The 20,766-nt window shown below is 39.3% G+C and overlaps 6 protein-coding genes across 6 annotated transcripts; 4 read left to right on the top strand and 2 right to left on the bottom strand.

Annotated features, from left to right (window-relative positions):
* Positions 1-468: 468 nt before the first annotated feature.
* TGAM01_v201912 (hypothetical protein) lies at positions 469-1,697 on the top strand (the record flags this gene model as incomplete). The annotated part of the gene is made up of 2 exons (XM_024548876.1): positions 469-1,095; positions 1,146-1,697. 2 exons carry the CDS (start codon positions 469-471, stop codon positions 1,695-1,697), a joined length of 1,179 nt encoding a protein of 392 aa, XP_024406279.1.
* A 1,274-nt stretch (positions 1,698-2,971) lies between these two features.
* On the top strand, positions 2,972-3,569 carry TGAM01_v201911 (hypothetical protein; the record flags this gene model as incomplete). Its single annotated transcript, XM_024548875.1, has 2 exons — positions 2,972-3,244; positions 3,306-3,569. The coding sequence occupies 2 exons, from the start codon at positions 2,972-2,974 to the stop codon at positions 3,567-3,569; spliced, it is 537 nt and encodes a 178-aa protein (XP_024406278.1).
* Positions 3,570-4,143: 574 nt separating this feature from the next.
* TGAM01_v201910 (hypothetical protein) lies at positions 4,144-5,209 on the bottom strand (the record flags this gene model as incomplete). Its single annotated transcript, XM_018800153.1, has 2 exons — positions 4,144-4,282; positions 4,335-5,209. 2 exons carry the CDS (start codon positions 5,207-5,209, stop codon positions 4,144-4,146), a joined length of 1,014 nt encoding a protein of 337 aa, XP_018666295.1.
* A 1,322-nt stretch (positions 5,210-6,531) lies between these two features.
* TGAM01_v201909 (hypothetical protein) lies at positions 6,532-7,897 on the top strand (the record flags this gene model as incomplete). The annotated part of the gene is made up of 2 exons (XM_024548874.1): positions 6,532-6,740; positions 6,805-7,897. The coding sequence occupies 2 exons, from the start codon at positions 6,532-6,534 to the stop codon at positions 7,895-7,897; spliced, it is 1,302 nt and encodes a 433-aa protein (XP_024406277.1).
* A 1,239-nt stretch (positions 7,898-9,136) lies between these two features.
* Positions 9,137-11,234, bottom strand: TGAM01_v201908 (hypothetical protein; the record flags this gene model as incomplete). The annotated part of the gene is made up of 4 exons (XM_018811065.2): positions 9,137-9,550; positions 9,678-10,714; positions 10,789-11,133; positions 11,198-11,234. 4 exons carry the CDS (start codon positions 11,232-11,234, stop codon positions 9,137-9,139), a joined length of 1,833 nt encoding a protein of 610 aa, XP_018655721.2.
* A 684-nt stretch (positions 11,235-11,918) lies between these two features.
* On the top strand, positions 11,919-13,525 carry TGAM01_v201907 (hypothetical protein; the record flags this gene model as incomplete). The annotated part of the gene is made up of 2 exons (XM_018811066.1): positions 11,919-13,305; positions 13,470-13,525. The coding sequence occupies 2 exons, from the start codon at positions 11,919-11,921 to the stop codon at positions 13,523-13,525; spliced, it is 1,443 nt and encodes a 480-aa protein (XP_018655722.1).
* Between the last annotated feature and the right edge of the window lie 7,241 nt (positions 13,526-20,766).

Genomic DNA, 20,766 nt, shown 5'->3' with positions numbered 1-20,766 from the left:
GCCAGGAGCAAGCGCCATGAAAACCCTATTCTGAGGCACTTTAACCCCAAAATTTTCCCAACTTCACTAACATCAGGCCACTACAGTTACACAAAACTCCAGATACATTTCTCTATGGCTGAGATTACGGACCACCCGTCAGCTTTCAAGTGTTCAATCTGTCGAAAACCTTTCGAGCAAGGTTGTATTTCAGTCCACGTACCGAGAACTAGGCTTACTGGATACGGTAGAATCGTCATGCAAACGCCACATTAGACGTTGCCGACGAAAGCAGCCCACACTACCACGACAGAAGTCCTGTTCCCATTGTGTAAGTGGCAAGACACGCTGTGACCTACAACAACCTTCTTGTTCGCGATGCAGCGAGAAGAATTTGGGATGTAGATATCCCTCCTCTGTCTCTACAGATCGGTCGGCGGGTATTGCACCGGAGCATTGGGATGCAATATCGTCAGATGTATTAGGGTCATGGACATATCCACCAATTTTGGATGGAGGGCAAACGATAATAGACAATCCTCTTACGGCGTTCGGAGAAACATCGTTAGTCTCATTAGGCGCTTCTTTCCCTTCCACCACGTCCTCCCTCGGCATGTCAGAGATTTATGGCTCGTCGTACCAACTCCAGGCGCCATATTCTTTATCAACCCTTCCTCTCCCCTCAGAGACCACGACTCTTTCCGACCCATCTTTGCAGATGCTAATTTATTGTCCTTGGAGGCAAAGAGATTCTGGTATTCCATTGTCGCATCAAAACCTTTATCAGAACTAACTCTTGTAGGCGGTGAAGATAAGCTTTCGCACATTCGTAGTAGATGGATCAACCCGTTATTCAGACCTCCGAATAGAACAGTCTCCGTGAACGAAGCCTCGGCCAGGTTCATGACGCAGGTTCTAAAGTGTTACCCAAAGATGATGGCTAGGGACGGCACTTTACCACCGATCATTCATCGGCTACAAACTACGTCTAGAACCACCCCTACGCCGCTTGTGGATTGCCTAGCTTGGACAAAGATGTGGGAACACAGAACAGGAAACCTGGACGCGATGTTATTGAATGCAATGCGAGGCGAGGTTGAGAGGCTGTATAAGAATGTATGAAACCCTGGAGTATCAGGTCCTATTCGGCTAATGGTAAAGCGTAGCATCGCTCATATGAACAGGTCGACTTGTTAGCGGCGTTACAAGCAAGCTTGATCTACTCGATTATGATATGTCTCGACTCCAATACTACGGCGAAATATGGCACCCAACTCGTATTAGGCCAGCTTCAAGAGATGACATATCGTCTACTGTCTATGACAGAATTTCCCAGGGCCGACATTTCTAGCAAGGTTCCTGACCGCGAGTTGTGGGCAATTGCTTCCGCAGCACAGCGAACAGTATTAGCGATATACGTCTTCGACTGTGTCGTCTGCTTTCTGAACCGCATACCAGTTTACTCCTGTGATGAGCTCGACTTCATCCCAGCTCCGGTGTGCAGACGGTTATGGGAGGCTCGGGAGTATGAAACATGGAGGGAAGAGTATGGAAATTGGTTCAAGGTGTGGAAGGGCAGGGAAGTACTAATGGGGGAATTACTGATACAACTTACGGAGTCATACGCCTCTAAGCGGGTGGAAGAGTGGCTTAGTGAGGCTGATGAATTTGGGATGTTGATATTCACGGGGTCACTGCTATCTGTAAACAGTAAGTAAGCCTACTGCCCAGTTCAACGCAAGAAAGAGCTCTAGGTGTTTAGGTATAGAAACGAATCATGCATGTTCAAGTAATATAGTGGGTTGAGATACAGGCTGTCTCTGTTTTAAGCCACCGCTCTTACTGGCACTCTTGCCTCAACCGTCCTTATTTTGCGTCTTCCGAAGTCAGTACCACCACCCCTTTGCATTTGGGCACAATAGAACCTTCTACATAAGAGAATAAATGGGTATATTCTCTATGATTGCGGGGTCCCAATAGTATTCTTATATAACAGTTCTACTGTAGTGCAATTACTGACATCAGGAGCTTAATATTTACGGCACAGGTTAAAGACACTGGGACACATTCCTCCCAAGAGTGTATCTAAAAGTGTTACGGCTGTGATAAATCGACCGAACGTAATCCTTCATACCGTATAAATTTGCAAGTCTAATTCTTTGCAGAGAACCGAGCAGTATTCAATCGAGCTGGCTTTGTTGGTGCAGAAAAGAGACAAGGAATGAAGTCACAGAACTGGAGGAGAAAAAATTTTAATCCCGCTGAATTCGAAATTTGTTATTACGTTTGGCAGCATAGACCTTACTCTGAAATAGCAGATATATATCATATCTGTTTTCGCGTGGAGTGCTCCAAAGAGCTGGTACTCAACAGCCATGGTGGTTTCCAAAACATATTCCTCTTCGACGCTTCTCTAATGTCATTATACGAATCGAGTACGGGGGTGAGCTACTAATTTCGGCTATAGCGCTGAAGTTGGGCATTTCCGAGTGCCGAGCAGAGCAAGGATAACTGAGACTTCAACAAGAAGGTATCCGGAGTTCCGTGTAACGCTACCGAGTTTGCCAGTAGCAGTATCAATAAAGAGTTTCTTCAACGGGTGGTCGAGCGGAGAAAAGTGTTTCGTAGAACATGGAGTTCCGAGCTCCCGTAAATGGAGGTCACGGCGGCGAATGCCTTGATGAAAAGTTGACTTCGGAAGGAATACTGACTTGAATCTCAAATTTTTGGGATCCAAGCTACCGGCCTTTGTGCATATAAACTGCTATCAAGCAACGGCGCTTATTCAGAGCCGTGGAAACCTGACAGGGGCCTTACTAATTCGCGCTGGGTCGGGGAATAAGGATATCCGGCTCTGTCGGTGTGATAACTATTTAAGGGCAGCGTATACCCCATATTATCTTTCTGAGTAGGTATTCAGCGGCCAATTCACAATTCTTCTCCTACAGTCTCATCCCCTTAAAGAAATCACAGTTTTGGTATTCGAATCGAGATGGCGAATCGAACTATTATCTCTGAAATCTCTCACTTTATCACGTCGTACGATCCGCAGGGTAAATCAACATTCCTCGCTGCGCCAAACCCGCCACTTGTGCAGCAGAGTAATGATTCTCTGCGTGTGGATTACATTTACTCTACTGTCGCTTCTCCAAACGGGCCTGTCCTTACGGACAGGGACGATTACAGGAAGAATGAAGATGTTCGCAGAGAACATCCATACGTCATGTTTCCCCTTGCGGGTGGAAGTGCTGCTATGGTCGCGAGTGTAAGATTCCAGAGCTTTTATACCTTCCTTATTAAGAACTCTTTAATAACATTGATTGAAGTTTGCACCGAATCCTGATGGAAAGGAAGGATTTATGCATCGGTCGCAAACCCTTGATTATGTATTCATTATAGATGGGGAGCTGGAGTTGAGTTTAGACAGTGGGGAAAAAAGGATTATGAAGCCGGGTGACGTGTGTGTGCAGCGCGCATCTCAGCACTCTTGGAAAAATTTGAGCAAGACGGAGTTCGCGAGGTTTGGGGCTGTTACTTTAGGGATTGAGGGTGCGAAATTGAATGAGATGATCTTTCCTGAAGCAGTATAAGATTGCTTCAAGAGCTGGAAGCACATGGGAAAGCAATTTGGCCGTCAATTGCCGAAGCAAGGGATGTATCAATTAAGGAAAGGGTTGTCACGTAGTTCGCAATTTGTTGCGTCAGAACATAGTTAGCTCCTTTTGCTAGTTCTAACAAAAACCTTCCTTTAAGATCTTGTCCCAGTCTCGGTCCACGATCTCACCCTGCCCTGCGAAGATAGATAGACCTACTCATTTCTGAAAGTTTCATAAATTGACTTTTCCAGCTTAATGAAATGTGCTGCTGCCACGGGATCTAGCTCGCGGAATTGGGTGAAATTGTAATGAACTGTATACTAAATAGTTAGTATAGGGTAGATTCCTAAGGGATAAACCTTGTAATAATCCTAGGTTATATTAGCAGAGTAATAGTTTAAATATAATTAATAAAGCTTAGAATAAGCATTAATTTTTGTATATAAACTTAAGAATTTACTTTTAGTTTATAATTAATCTAGAATAGCTATCCTCGTAGGCCTTTTTTTGCAACTATAATATTTCGGTTATAACACCTAACCCTTGAACAATTGTTTTCGCCCTACAGCTACAAAGGCCTCCGCTCAAATAAACTTGCAGTTATATCCTTAACTCGGGGAATTTTATCCTCAAGAATATAAACAACTTCAGTCCACATTGCCTGCTGCAAGGTCTTGCCTTCATCGCTTGTAATGTACTTGCCAGGTCTATTGTAATTGTTAGCCCAACTCTATTATCTCTTTTAGAAGGTTAACTCACGGCCTGTAATTTCCATCTGCAGACCACCACCTTCCATGCGAATCCTCCCCTAAAGTGGATGCGCCAACAACCACGCGAGCACCATATTCCGCAGGTCTCAAAACCAGGTAAGAGAAGATGCCCTTGGCGACGGCCAACAGGGTGCCGTCGAACTCTCTTAGTACGTCAGAACGGCATGAACCAGGACATGCATCATTCACAATCACTGTTGGTTTGCCATTGGAATCGACACAGCGATACGCCAGCTCTCTTGTTATCCACATCATGAACAGCTTCGAGGACAAATGCTGAAAATATAGTCCCACGCCAAGGTCGCTATTGTATTCATGGAGGAGCTGATTTTTGTTTTCGGGTTTTAGCTGCACGTCGATGTGCCCTGACGATGCAACTACAACTAGATGTGCGGGCGACTCTGCAGTACGGGATGCTAGTAGCTTTGGAGTGAGGAGGATCGCTAAGAGCGCAGTCCCAAGAGTATTGACTTGGAGATTTGTCTCCCAGCCATCCTCAGATCGCTTGAAAGTACTCGGAAAGACGCCTGCGTTAAGAACAGCGACATCGACCCTGTTCAGACTCTCGACTCGTTTGGCGAAGGCATCGATGCTTCCGAAGCTAGCCAAGTCCAATTGCCATACTCGAATAACACCTGTCCGGCCGGTCGCTTTTTCAATCTGCGCTTTTGCTGTTTCGCCCTTCTGCAGACTCCTGACCCCTAGAATGACGGTTGACGCGGCGAGTTGGACATATTTGAGTGCGATTGCACGACCCACGCCGGTGTTCGACCCAGTCACAACGACGGTCTTTCCTTCGAAAGTCGTCGTGATTTGCTTGGGCGGGAAGAATTTGCCTCTGATAAGAAATGCGAGATCGGGCATGCTGGAAGAAATATGGAAGATTTTTTTTGAATGAGTCTGATGAAGTAGAGAGTATGATATATTGATTGCGATGGTAGTTTTTCTTCAAGGTTGATGTATTTCGGCATTGAGCTGCTCCATGGCAGCGATCGAAGTTTTTATATGTGGCCATAGGGAGATTGAACGGCAGCGGATAGTCCTTCTGCAGCCCGAAGATTATAGCATAGCGACCCGTCGAGGTCGTCTTGCTATATTGTGCTAGCAAATAGGAGAATGTCGGGAGGCACGGAAAATCCGATGGTCCCCATATTTTGGTACTAGGCCTGAGGTGGTATAAGCTCGGGTCGGATTGCAGTCTCGTATCTTCCGACCGAACTCTGCTCAAACATCAGCTTGTCCATATCTGTCTACGAAAATCCAGGTCGCCACGATGGACGCTCCGGAACCATCACCGACGATAAATCGACGGGTAAGGAGGCGAGCTTGCCTCAACTGCACTAACGCCAAAGTCAAGTGCACTTCTGCTTCGTTGGATGCAGAATCATGCACAAGATGTGAAAGATTGGGCAGGACGTGCATCTATGCAGAGCTTTCTTCCGAGACAAGAAGAAATCGCCAAGAACCCTCGTGAGTAACACAATATCATCTGCTGTTCGGATAGTCTTTTAGGATTCGAGACTTGCGAGAGCGCGTTGGAAGGGTGTGCACTCAAGAGTCACTTGAGTGCTTGATGACGTGTCTCGATTCAATCGCTGCAATCGACCTAATGACTGGAGTGAAGTCAATTAAAGAGGACTCAATGATTGAGCACCCTCTTCTATTTTCACCAGCATTTCATCGGCATAATGCAAGCTAATACGTCCTCAGATCTGTCAAGCGACTCGAGCAGAAGGTGGAGCTATTGTCTACACAAGTAGCTACTTTAACTCAACATGTCCACTCAAACTCAGTTCAAAGACTCCGAAGTAATCGGTCTACCACAGAAAATCTTCATTCTAGCTTGCCATTCTCTCACGACCGAATAAGCGGCAGTCATCCTGCGTCTTCCGGATCTCTGCCTAGGCCTAGAGACATTCAGAATGATAGCTTGACCAACGTTGTTCTACACGATCAAGGCGACCTAGTATCTGCCGATCGTAAACTGGAGATTTTCCGGCAAAATTTCATCAACTACTTCCCGTTTGTGGTTGTGCCTCCTACAGTCAGCGTCGACGATCTTCGACACGATAATCCATTCCTTTTCTTATGTATCATGGCTGTCACTTCTTCTGAGGATCCCATACTACAGCGCAGACTAGGAAAGGAAGTCAAGAAGCAGATTTGCGACCGCTTAGTGATGGGTCATGAAGCTAGCATGGATCTTTTACTTCTGTGTACCTGGGAAGCATCAATACTTCCTCATGTTACAATTCTGTATTAACATGTGCCATGAGTTGAGACTGGACTCGAACGAAAAGGGAAGGAGAGGTCTAGAGACGCCCCAAATTCAGAGGAGAGCACGAAATCCGGCAGATATGAGAGCTCTTCTTGGTACATTTTACTTATCATCTACGTATGGTCCACTTGCACCATCCCAATTGTTCTGAACATCGAGCTGACTGTCAATTTTGATAAAGTTTATCAATGGTGTTGAGAAAACGAACGATTATGCACTACACATCATATATGGAGGATTGCTGCATGTCTCTCACACTAGGGAAAGACGTTCCTAGCGATCAGTTGATCATGCCATTTGTGGAAATTCAGGTTCTTCAAAGGAAGATCAGCGACACTTTCTGCTACCACGATGTATCTACCTGCGACATAAGAGGCGAGCGCATACTCCAGATCACCGTTGATTCTTTCTCTCGAGAAGTTGATGGACTTAAGAAGGGCATTGGCTCAACAAACAAAAATACTATTCTGGTCAAACATCTTCACTTCCTGGAAGTCTGGATTTATGAAGTCGCCCTCTATAAAGAGCTTTGGCAAAGCACTTTCGTGCCTGTTCAAGTCACTCAACCAGAGAATAACCTCTCGACCCAGTTCTCAATGCAACGGACTAATATGCTGTGGCAGCTAGTCGCAGCAACGCACCTATTTCATGATTGGTGTCTTTCTGTTGAGAATGCTGAGCTACTTCAATTCCCATTCTCTTGGTGGACAGAACTTTCTTATGTCTTTATTGTTCAAGTCAAGACTGTTTTCCTTGACTCTGAGACAGATATTACAGGACAAGAACAGATGAATTTACAGCAATATCACCAAGCAGAATCGCTAAAAGCTGACTTCAGAAGAGCTGCTGAAAAGGAAGTTATAATACCTCATATGCTGGATATGTATATGCGGAAATTGGCCACAGTGACCACGCAGGTTATTGATGATGACGGCGACAGAGACATGGTATATTTTTTTGGAGCTATGCTTAAAAGCATACAATCTGGGTATGAAAGCCGAAATGGGGCTGAGAATAGACATGCCCCGGAGCAACTTGAAATGCAGCAAGAAAGGTTATCCCTTTCACAGCTGCCGTATCCGGAAGTCAGGAGTACAGACATGCATAAACCGATGCCGCCAGCAGTAACCACAAATCATGTGGAGCTAGGAATAGGTGAACCGCATAGTTCTTCTACAGGCCAACTAAACTTGCAATTCGACTTGGCCCAACCTGGATTTGATGACTTTGTTTGGGACACAATAATGAATGAATTCTCATTCTTTACACCCTAGAATAGTGTAATGAACTGTAATAAGCTATACATTAGATAGTTAGTAATATAAGTAATTCCCAAGGGGTAAATTAAAACTATAATTGAATTATAAAAAATATTTAAAGAATAATTTAAATTTATTTAAAATTATATAATAAAAAATTATTAAATATTAAAATTAATTGATAAATTAATTAATTTTTTAAAAAATTAAATTTTTAAATTTTTTTAAAAAAAATTAAAGAAATTAATTATTGGTACATGCAGGCCAGCCCATATACAGGCTAGCTCAGGCAGCATACTCTTCCACGGGTCGTCGAGCCCGCCAGGCGCTTACGCACTTCACGTTGCTGCAAAATGTCTAGCTAATCTAAGTCTTCATGCAATAATTCTAACTCATATTCGTTGGTGAAGAGCCGCAGAACAGGTAGTGTACCAGCGGGCCGCATCCTCCAAAACGAGCCGACTAGTAGAGATATCTATGAGAATGAAAATCATGGCCGATTAATCGGGTGTGCATGATATCCACGACCTGAGTCACCAGGGGCGCAGCCAAATATGCGGCTCATCAGGTAGCATCACCGACGCCAACGACTCCTGCATAGTGCACCGAACCAATCCACGCAATATGGCTGGTTTCTGCCTGGCCTTGACGCCCATCTTTGGCCGGATCCTTGCTTCAAGCGCCTGTTGTTTAATATGGCTCAACATCTACTGTAACACGGCACAGGATGGCAACGGTCCACTCGCTATCGTGCTGGACAGCAGGAGAGTTGCACGAGACTCCCCGTTCCTAGCTGTTTTCACAATATCACTCACAGCAATCAGCCCTGCCCAATGAACCAGGGAGAAAGTAGCGAAGACCGCATTGCACTCTAATATTAAAGAACGGGCTATTCAATAAGGCAGCCAGCAAGGCGACCAGCAAGGCGACCAGCAAGGCGACCAGCAAGGCGACCAAGTCATAAGGCGAACTGGGAAGTTGATTGGTGCCCTCAGTTGAAGGCTATGACATAGTTCAGCTGGCACACTGCTGCTGCTACTATCTTATTATAGGAACATATGTATTTAATCGTTCCTATCTGAAATATCGTTTTACACTGTTTCCTGTTCTACAAAAGGCAGCTTGGATACATTGTAAGAAGAAGATTTCGCACGTCTGTTCACTTATCCGAGGTAAAATTCAATTAAAACTCTACCTTGGGCTCTTGAAATAGCTGTACTAACTAATGTATTATAGTGAGCGATTCTAAAATGGTCAATACAAAGCAGACAGCACAGCGGCGAGAGCAGCAAAAAGCTGAAGCGCAGCGACAGGCTCAAAAGGAGGCAGAGAAGCGACGGGCTCAAAAGGAGGCAGACAAGCGACAGGCAGAGCAGCGACGGGCTCAAAAGGAGGCGGAGAAGCGACAGGCAGAGCAGCGACGGGCTCAAAAGGAGGCGGAGAAGCGACAGGCAGAGCAGCGACGGGCTCAAAAGGAGGCAGACAAGCGACAGGCAGAGCAGCGACGGGCTCAAAAGGAGGCAGACAAGCGACAGGCAGAGCAGCGACGGGCTCAAAAGGAGGCAGACAAGCGACGGGCAGAGCAGCGACGGGCTCAAAAGGAGGCAGACAAGCGACAGGCACAGCAGCGACGAGCCGGGGCACAGCGGCCGGCGCAGTCGTCATCGTCTGTTAAAAAGGACGGTGGAAGACTCATGTTAGTCGTAAAACTTTCCTCAGAGAGCCTGAAGAAGTTGAATGTTAGGAGGTAGATTTAAGCTCAACTACTTGGTTGCATTTATCGAAGCCCGCTCACCCACTCCTCCAGTCCCTTAAGCATCATAATCACAAGTACAGGTGGGCGCACCATGAGCATAACTATAAGCGTTAGGGGGAGCGCAACAGCCCAGTAAACCCAGAAGTGCGAGCCACCAGGTGCATACACATCAGAGCCACCGATGCTAAAGAGGCCGGCAACAAAAGTTAGCGGGAGAAAGACGAAGGCAAGCACCGTTAGTCGGGTGATATTGGCCGCCTCGGCCAGGGCGCGACGGCCCTCAAGCAGCGCCATGCCTGATGCCACCACGGCCAGCATGCTCTCAAGTCGTGCCCCGTGCTCTGTGATTTCGGTCGCCAGGGACATGTAGTCCGATCGTAATGCTGCCCAGGCGTTGGCAGCGCCGTGATCGAAGTGCTTGCTGCCGCTTGGCCTCTTCTCGCATAGATGGTCCGATGTGCCGTTGCAACATGCGCCGTCCACGCCAGGTACGGGACTGTCTAGGAACCGTGCAACCTGGCGCATCTTGCGTATGGAGGACATGACGCGCCGACGCCACGCCTGTAGGGCACGGAGCCGGGCATCGAGGGCATCGACCTTGCCTTTCCAGTCCGTCAGCGATGCTATGGCGGTAGCATTACGAGTGACTCTTCCCTGAGCGTCATTGTCGCTGCCATTCCACTCGTATTCCTTGGCGCTGAAGTCCAGGAGTGTTATATAGTTGACCCACTCGGCCGCCACGATCCGGAGCGGCAGGTAAGCGAGCGCATGCAACGAGGGCGGCCCGGACGCCTCGAAAATACCCGCCAGCGGCGTAGACGCGGTCCAGTAGTAAACTAGTTCGTCGAGCATACCGCGGCGGTCGCTCTTGGTCCTGGGATAGTCAATGCCGTCTGTGTCGATATCCGGGCTCAGCAGCTGAGTAAATGTAGACGCGTGGACGGCCGCGTTGTACTGGAAGTCCTCACAGCCGCCTAGAAAGGGCGTGATGCTCAAGTTTGTCGGCACTGGCGATCGCGAGCGCAGCGCCACGTAGTCGTTGCGGTTCCGGAAGGGCGGATCGGTGAGGATGATGCCTAATAGACCGCAGTTTAGATAATCTAATGAGACGCGAACAAGAATCCAGGCAGGTTAGGGTCAATGCACTGACCGATCCACCTCCCATCTGCCCGCACCATGCTCGAGACTACGCAGGCGTGCTGCGCCAGGCCGAGGCGCTGGCCCTTGATGGGTGACAGCACGAAGAGCTTGCGTGGGTGGTTACAGGTGCGCAACAACTGCGCCGTGTGCGGCTTCAGGCCATGCACCACGATGGTTCGGTGGTAGTAGAGCGGCACAAAACCCTGACGGCGCTCGCGCGATGGGAGCGTGCAAGCCTGCGGGTCCTGCGCTTTCAGATTGCGCCATGTCCGAGAGATATACGATGCGAAGAAGCACGGGTCAAGTTCGAGGGCGCCACCCAGTATCTCGATTTCCTCGGGTGATATATCCTCCACTATAAGGATTTGGCAGGACTGTATAGGTGCCCCAGGATCCGGCGACGGACGAGGTTTATGCACCTCCAAGGCAAGGTCTGTGGGTTGGATCAAACGGCATGTTGGGCTCTTGTCATGCGCCGCAAAGTCAAGCGACACTATCCTTGAACAACGTGGCCGGGCGCCTGGTTGCGACAGAAAATCGTACAGGCCGACCAGGGATGGATTGCGCTCCATCTGCGCCTTAACCCTGCTTCTGTACATCCTTTGCTGGTCTATGCATCAAAGACATTTGGCAAGAAGGCTGGCTGAAGCCCTCGTGGGCTGATTTCTTCCTGCCAGAGCACATGAGTAGATTTATACTGGCGTCTCCCTTGGGCAGGACTGTGCTTACTCAGGCCCGTTGGGTAGCATTTCTCGGGTCATATGAGAGTGCCACCATCTTTTCAAAAGCCTTATCATTATACACCCAACTCGCCTATGCAGCACCCCTCAGTTGAGGTGCGCCTTCGAATCCGCCTCGCCTCCCTGCCGTCCTTTTTGTAATTAAGGCAGATGCGACTTAGGCAGCAACGCTCTAGCTGTGCACAGCCTTACCTGAGACTACAATAACATGAAGGTCAGGTTCGCCAACCATTCCTTATCTCTGTGAGAAGAGAACGACGCCTCACCAGGCTCTCCTGTACCAAGCACATCTCGACAGTGTACGGAGTACATAAGTGCAGAAAACATAATCTTTCCGTTTAATGAGAAGCTCCAAGATCCAACCGCCAGATGTTCAGTTTGCTCCAGAGGAATTCACAGCATGAATCGCAAATCATCCTGCTCAAGCAATCAAGACAGGTCTAGGGACCTATTTCTTACCTTAGCAGTACCGGACGGTCTAGGAGGTAAATTTTTCATAACACGAGAACTTGAAGAGGGGGAACGCGTCATCGAAAGTTTCATAAAGGAATTCAGCCAACATCAGGAAGAATGGGATGCACTGAGGACTACTGCATTAAAAACCATCAAGAATGGCCTGAGTAATCTCGGCATACGGGCGCGAGTAACCAGTCGAATCAAGTCTGTTCCGTCGTTGCGGAAGAAGCTGCGCGAAAGAAACAAACGAAAGGGGTACGTCGACATGGACAGCATTCTAGGTGATCAGGTCGACCTCGTTGGTATTCGGATCTCCCTATTCTTCCCCAACCAACAGCCTGAGGTGGTTCAAATGCTCAAGGAAGTCTTCAACTATGATTCTACTCGCTGCTTCCACCGAGACTGGAAGCCCAGAAAGTTGCAGATCTACGATAAGATGAATGGAGAATATGGAGCAGATCATCTTTGGTTACGCCTAAACCAAGATGCCCAAACTCCTACGGAGTTATCGAAATCTGGGAAACACCTTGATCAAAGATTTGAGGTTCAGCTCCGATCATTGTTAATGGATGTTTGGTCCAGTATGAGTCATGATCTAGAATATAAGTCGCTCACAGGAACTCCTTCTGTCGCCGAGTACCGACTTCTCGACCTACTTAAAGGATCTGTTGAAAACGTCGATATTGAAATTCGCCAAGCCCATGAGACACAGCGTCGTGAAACTGAGGACAAACAATTGGCATCTTCCGCAGAGTTGGGGGAAATTCTCTCAGAGTATTTCCGGCAAGACGGGTCTCAGGAACCTCCCCAAGATGACATTGACCTATTCATCACATTGCTGAAGGGAGTGGCTCCAACCGCACCTCCCCAAGTTGGGCAAGGTTTTGTCAAATGCGCAGGGCAACTTACAGCACTTCGTGATCTGCATCTAAAACGTCTCGAAACTGACAGAAAGCCCTTGTGTCTCGATGGCGTGAACAAACTCCTCGCAGACCACACGCCACAGGACTTGCTTATGGAAGTACCTATGGGGAACACTGAGCTCTTGTTCTCGATGCTAAAACGCATGGATGCCAATACACCTCGTGAATTAAGGAGGTTTATGTTGAACCGAGATATCAGAGGGCGCATGCACAAGGATATCAAATCTTGGAGCTGTGGTGTTAATATACTACCGCCGACAATATCTCTTTATGTGATGAAGAGGATTCTGGACGGAATGGGGCGTGAAGACCTTACGCCGGAAGCCCAGCGACCCTTGTGGTACTATTCAAATAACTTGATTTCGACGGCTCAAAAGGACTGGGTTGACTCCACTTTCTTTGATCCCGGTGACAATTTCCACAGCCACTCCTTGTCACAAGCTCTGATATGGCTCTATCATGTCTTTGATGGATCGGCGGAAACATTACGCCGTGCCTTAAAGCCTTGCCAAATTGAACGGTGCACGATGATTTGGATTGCGTTCCTCTGGATTCGCACATATAGCCCAAAGCGTGCGACTCCATTACCATTGTGTTCACCTGTGTATTCTTTATTCCCGAAATGTGAACAGTGCAGCCGCAGGGTACCGTCTATTGCCTGCCTCTACAGTTTACACACCATTGCGAAGCTTTCATTTTTGCATTTATTGCCGAATCCTCTTGAATTAGTGGGCAGGAGAACTCATTCTATGCGTCTGAATTCTGAAACTCAAAGCCATGACCATATTCTAGACGAACACAATAGCCCAGTGGTTAAGTCTCAAAATCAGTGTCTTTTTGAGTTTATACGACAACTCCACTTCATTGATCTCGAGTCTTGCAATAGAGGAGTCGAAAAGTTCTCTTCCGAAACAAGGGAAAGAATTTTGACATACTGGGGGATTGAAATTCATGATGGAGTCTTACTGAAAATGCGCATCGCAACTTGGCTTGCTTGTATTAAAGAATATGATCTTCTTGAGGAGTTTATTGACCGCAAATGCAACTTGGCCGGAACTTCTCGTGGGTTTGAAATTATGCAAAAGCTATCTCAATTAGCTATAAAGTTTAATAATGAAGAGGTGAAAATTTTCACTGATTCAATGAGACGTGAGAGTGCTTAAAGATATATAGAGTTAACAGTGTTCATAACTATGTCTCTTGACAGACCTGTTTCCAAGCCGTGAGAAGGGAGCTATCCTGGGGCATGGTTTACAATACGTTAACCAACTAGGCCTAACTGTTTGGGACAGAATCGCCGCCTCTATTCACGTGCCCACGCCGGCATGTACCGAACATCATGGAGAGCTAGCTAACTCAATGATAATCATAGCAAGCGATGAGGGCATAGCGTTAAATCGGGCGATCATGGACGTGAACGGAGAGTTTTCGCATTGCGTTAATTGGGAGGCTCTTGTACAGTATGCAACCGATGTGAAATGTGGATGTAATGGGGATTGGTCCTAGATTGCCTAGCACTTATAAACTCTATTGATTTTAAGTGAAATATAAAGACACACTATAGTAAAGAGTAAGTAACACTCTTATAAAAGGAAATTTAATTTTAAGTAAAATATAAAAAATAAAGTAATATAATTAACTTATAATAAACTATACACTAGATAGTTAGTAATATAAGGGCTTCCTAAGGGATAAACCTAAAGTTTAGTTCTAGGTTTATATTAGCGGAGCAATTAAGAGATCTTTAAGTAATATAAATAGTAAAAAGTATATAGTAATTAGCTATAAGTAATTAATACTTAATGAAAGTATTATTAATAGCCTTATTGGTTAATTTATAATTAACTTAGTGCTAAGTCTTAATAGACTTAAAGGCTAAATATAAGTTATATATAGCTTAAATAATAACTAAGCAGTTATTTTTATTAAATATTAGGTATTTGTCACGACCCAACACTTATGGTCGCAACAACCGGCCTACAGGGTAGACGGAACCGGATTAACATAAGACCGGCCAGCCAATTAAACAGGATTAAGAAATATAACATTAATCTATCGTAGGATTAATAATCTTAATAATAATCCACAACAGGATTAAGAATTTAACCCTCAATCCTATCTAGCTAACTAAATATATAAATTTACTTCTTTACATTTACTTAAATAACTTAAATAGCTAATTATTAATATAGAATTAAGATTATAATACACTCTATAGCTTACTCTCTAAGTGATATTATTATTATTACTTATTGCCTATAAGTCTCCTAACTAATCCGCTAATATAAACTATAGACTAAGTTTATCCCTTAGGAATCTTATAAGCTATTAACTATTTAGGATATTAGTAACTTAAGTTATTATATATTAATAACTCTTATTTAAATAGTTATTAAACCTATAGGTAATATTATAATAATAGCTAATATTTAGCCACTAGCGGACCTAATAAACTAAGATACCCCTATTAAATTATAATAAGCACTACCACTAGTGCTTACCCTAGAATAATAAGTAATTAACACTCTCTTTATACACATTAAGACCCTAGAATATTTTATAACTAAATAAAAAGCTACTATTAAAGAATAAAAAGAATAATTAAATGCCCGCCGCGCTAAGGAAAAAGGAGAAATTATTTAACCTAAGTGATTAAATAACTATAATAAAAACCCTAGTAATAAAGAAAAATACTTTAATAAAGTAAAAACTTACTTTAAGTATTTTACTATTACTTTAGTAAATAATAAAGATAAAGTTTACTTTATAGCTAGTTACCTTATAAAAGCAGCTAAAGAATAGTTTAAACCTTATATAAAGGACTAGAATATAAATCTAAATTAAAGAGACTTAAAGGGAGAAATATAATATATCTTTAAGAAATACTAAAACTATAAGAATAAACTTATTAAGGCCTTTAGAATTATAAATAAATAATAAAAAGCTAAAAAATAGCTTTAATTATTAATTTAAAAAGGACCCTTATTTAAATATACTATAACCTTTATTTAACTTTTTTAAAAAGTTAATTAGACTAAGGAATTTAAGAAGGAATGCTATTATATAAGTATTAAACCAGAAGTTAAGGATAAGCTCTTTAAACTTAATAAAGATAAACTAAGCTTTACTAAGTTTATAGAAGAAGCTATTAAAATTAATAATTAATAATTTAAATATAAATAAGAATATAAGGCTAAGAAAACCGGGACTATACCTAAATTCTTACCTTAAGCTAATTAAAGTAAAAAACACTTAAATTATATAGCTAAAGATAATAGCATGCGACTGGGAAAAATAAATATTAATAATATTAATAAAAGAAAGTTTATTAAAATATATAACGCCTATAGCAAAAAAGGCCATAAGGAAGCAGACTGCTATTCTAAAATAACCTGTGAATTCTATGGTAAGAAAGGCTATAGTAAAGCCTACTGCTACACTAAGAAAAATAAAAGATATTCTAAGACTATTAAAAACAAGGTCTAAATAAACGCAATTATAAAAGTACCCCATAATTACCTTAGCTAAATAGCTTACTATAATAATTTATATCTTATACATAAAAGCAGCAAGGAAGGATTTAATTACTATCTAAAGAAACCATAAGCTAAGAAGTCTTATAAGACTACATAAATTAATACCCTTAATTTTTATAAAAAGAAATATAAAAACTATAGCTTTATAGAACCCTATTCTATCTATACACTCTATAAATACTTATCTTACAGCTTATAGAACATTAACCACATATATAAAGAAAAATAAATTACTACCGGGAAGGAAAATAATAAATATAATAACTGCTACTTATAAAACTATAACTATAAATATATAGGATACCTAGACTATGGATCTATAAAAAGATATTACTATAGCTATAAAGAAAAGCACTAATAAAATATAAATAAAATATATAAACTCTTTAAAGAATAAAATAAAATAGCTAAAGAATACTTTAAGAACCTTAAAAAAAAAGAAAAACTTATATAAAAGATATCTTATATATATTAATATAAGCTTTATAAAATAAAAGACTTAGACTATAAGTACTAGGGATATAACACCTGCGGCTTATAGGACTCTTAACATAACTATAATAAAGTCTTAGATATGCTAGTTAGGGAATATTAAAAATAAAAAGAATAAAGACAGTACTTAAAGGAATTCCCTTTAGTGTAAATTAACCTTCTTATACTTATTAAAATTAATATCTCTAACGCTTATAATTATATTACACTATTATAATCCTATACTTTATTAAAAATAGGACTTATAAAGGAATATAAATTTAATAAAGAATATAAGAATAAAAACTATAAATATTATAATAAGCTATACTATAGACTATATATATATAATAAAATTAAAGAATAGCATAATAACCTATAAGTGCATTACTAACTAACTAAATATTAGAAAATATATTTTTTAAATTATAAAAGATAATACTATAATATATATATAGTAGAATAATAGTAATATTAATAAGTAATAATAAAACTAAGAATAAAAGGCTATAACCTAGAAAAATATTATAATACCTAGGAAGGAAGTAAAGGACTTATTAAGAAATACTATTGCCTAATTTAAGAATAAAACTATAATATTAAATGCTAATAGTGCATAAAATACTAAGATATTATATAGGAATAAAACCATTTAGACAGCATTTAAATTAATTTAATTAAACGCAGTAATAAGAAATTATTAGTTAAAGGGTATATTAACTAATAGCTAGTAAAGATATATATAAATAGTAATATAGATTATAACCTTATTACTCTTAAAATAGTAAACTTACTTAAGTTACTATACACTAAGAAAAAATAACTTACTTATATATTTAGTATTACTATACTTAATGCTAAGGTAATAATTAACTATAAGATTAATTATCTCTTAATTATAATTACTAGTTATACTAAGACTATTAAGTTTAATATTATGCCTTTTAGTAACTGCGATATTTTACTTAAATACCTATAGTTAAAATAAGGTAACCTACTAATTAACTAGAAAACTAAATAAATACTCTAGGAAATAGATATTACCTGGGAGCTATAACTAAGCTATAAAAAGGGCAAGGAAGGCAAAAACGCGCCTATAGACCTAAAAATAAAATCTTATATATAATAAAATTAAGAAAATATAAAAAAAATAAAAATAAAACCTAAGAAAAAGGTTAAATTTAATATAAAAAAATCACTAATACCACTATAATATAACTATAAAAGAGTTAAAGGAGAATGAATATAAATTAATTAAATTATTAAATAAGTTAAAATAGAATTATAAGCTTTAGATAAAGTATTATTAGAAGTAAGAGAGAAAGAAAAACTAAGAGAACTAGAAGAAACTCTCTTAAAAGCACTTTAATAATATAAAAGGAAATATAGGAAACTATTTAGTTTAATATTAAAAATAGTATAGCCACTTTATTCATAATAGGATTATTATATAAATCTTATAAATAGTAAAATAATAAAGTTCTTTTTAATTTATAATCTTAGTAAAGTAAAGCTATAAACACTTTAGGAATAGATATAAGAATAGCTAGAAAAGGGATATATTAAACTATCTATATTACTAGCTAAATACCCTATTATATTTATACCTAAGAAAAATAGGAAACTTAGACTAATTATTAACTATAGATAGCTAAATAAGATTATAATTAAGGACTAAACCCTATTACCGCTTATTATAGAAATTTAAGACTGCTTAACCGGTGCTAATTAGTTTACTGCCTTAGACCTTAAGGGAGTATATAACTTAATTTATATCCGCAAAGGGGATAAATAGAAAACAGTATTTAGAACACACTATGGATTATTTAAATGCTTAGTAATGCTATTTAGGCCAATTAACATACCTATAACATTCTAATAAATAATTAACTATGTCTTATAAGCATATATTAATAACTTTATAATTATTTACCTTAATAATATCCTTATTTTTTTAAAAACCCTTAAAGAATATAAGGAATATATCCATAAGGTATTATAAACATTATAAAACACTAACCTATTAGTAAAACTTAAGAAATATAGTTTTTATATATAAGAAGTTAAGTTCCTAGGACACTTAATTTTACTAAGATAAGTCTATATAGACTTAAATAAACTTAAAGTAATTTAAGATTAAAAGCTACTTAATATAAGAAAAGGAATATAAAGCTTCTTAGGCTTAGTAAATTACTATTAAAGATTTATTAAGAACTATAGTAAAATTATAAAGCTACTTACTAACGCCACTTAACTTAAAGAAAATAAGAAAGGCAAGAAGAAACTAAAAGATAGGAAACTTATATATAAATTAAAAATAAAAAAAGCATTTAAATAACTTAAAAACACACTTCTTAGTAAACTTATACTTATTATATATAATCTTAATAAACCACTGGAAATTAAAACTAACTTATTAAACTTTGCTATTAGGGGAGTACTAATATAAAAAAATAAAAATAAAAAAAACCATTTAATAGTATTCTTCTTGCGAAAACTATATAAACTAAAATTAAAGTATCTTATTTATAATAAAGAATTTATAGTAATTCTTAAAGTATTTAAGGAATAGAGATATTACTATTTAGGAAGTAAGTATAAGGTTAAGGTTTACATTAATTATTATAATATTATATACTTTACTAAGACTTAAAAACTCTTTATATAATAAACTTATTACTTTAAGACACTATTAAACTTTAATTATAAACTTATTTATTATAATAGTACTATTAATGGATAAGTAAATGCCTTAAATAGGAAAGAAAAACACTTTAAGGAAATCCTAGAATTTAAAGCCTAGATTTTAAGGAAGAATTATTAAGGAAATTATAAATAAATATAAATTAACACTCTATTTATTATAGAAAAACATAACCCTATTCTTAATAAAATAAGGGAATATATAGCACAAATAGAACTAAATAAACTCCTAGAAGAAGTAACTATTAAAGAAGGATTACTAAGATAAAAAGGAAAAATTTAAGTACTATTAGAATTATAAATTAAAGTAATCTAAGACTTATATTAAAGTATAATTACAGCTATATATTATAGTATTCGCATAATATAAAACTATATAATATAATACTATAAATTTCTAAGGATAAAGAATAAAATCTTAGAAGTCATTAAGAAATGTAATATATATAAAAAAATAAAGGATAAAAGGCATTAGCTATATAGAATATTATAACTAATCCTAGTTCCGGAAAGGAATTAACATACTATTACATTTAACCATATTACTAATCTGCCTAAGTTAAAAAATCCATTAACTAGGAAATAATTTAATAATATTTTTATTATTATAAATAAACTCTTAAAGTAAGTATACTTCTTACTATATAAGAAAGCGCATAATATAAAAAACTTAGCGCATCTTTATATAAGATATATATTTATTAAATATAGAATATTAAAAGAAATTATATTAAATAGAGGAAGTACCTTTATATTTAAATTCTAATAAAAATTAATAGCTAAATTTAAAACTTACTATAAGTTAAGCACTGCATTTTATTTATAAATAAATAAATAGATAAAATAAATAAATTAAGTTATTAAAGTATACTTATAATATTATATTAACCTTTAGTAAAATAACTAAGTTAAGATACTATTAATTGCTTAAATGTAATATAATAGCTCTATAATAGAAACCACAGGAGTTATACTATTTTACACTAATTATAGGTTTATATTAAAAGCCTATAAACTACCTTATAATAGTCTAAATGCAGACAATATACACATACTTATAAAAGATATAATTTAATTATAAGAAGAATTTAAAGTTTAACTTAAATTCTTTAAATAGCGCATAAAGGAATACATTAACTAAATAAGAATTAAGGGACTA

This window comes from Trichoderma gamsii (genome assembly GCF_001481775.2).
Source record: "Trichoderma gamsii strain T6085 chromosome Unknown Scaffold_5.2, whole genome shotgun sequence".
NCBI lineage: Eukaryota > Fungi > Ascomycota > Sordariomycetes > Hypocreales > Hypocreaceae > Trichoderma > Trichoderma gamsii.
The sequence above is the reverse complement of the archived record's forward strand: the minus strand, read 5'-3'. Positions and strand labels throughout refer to the sequence as shown.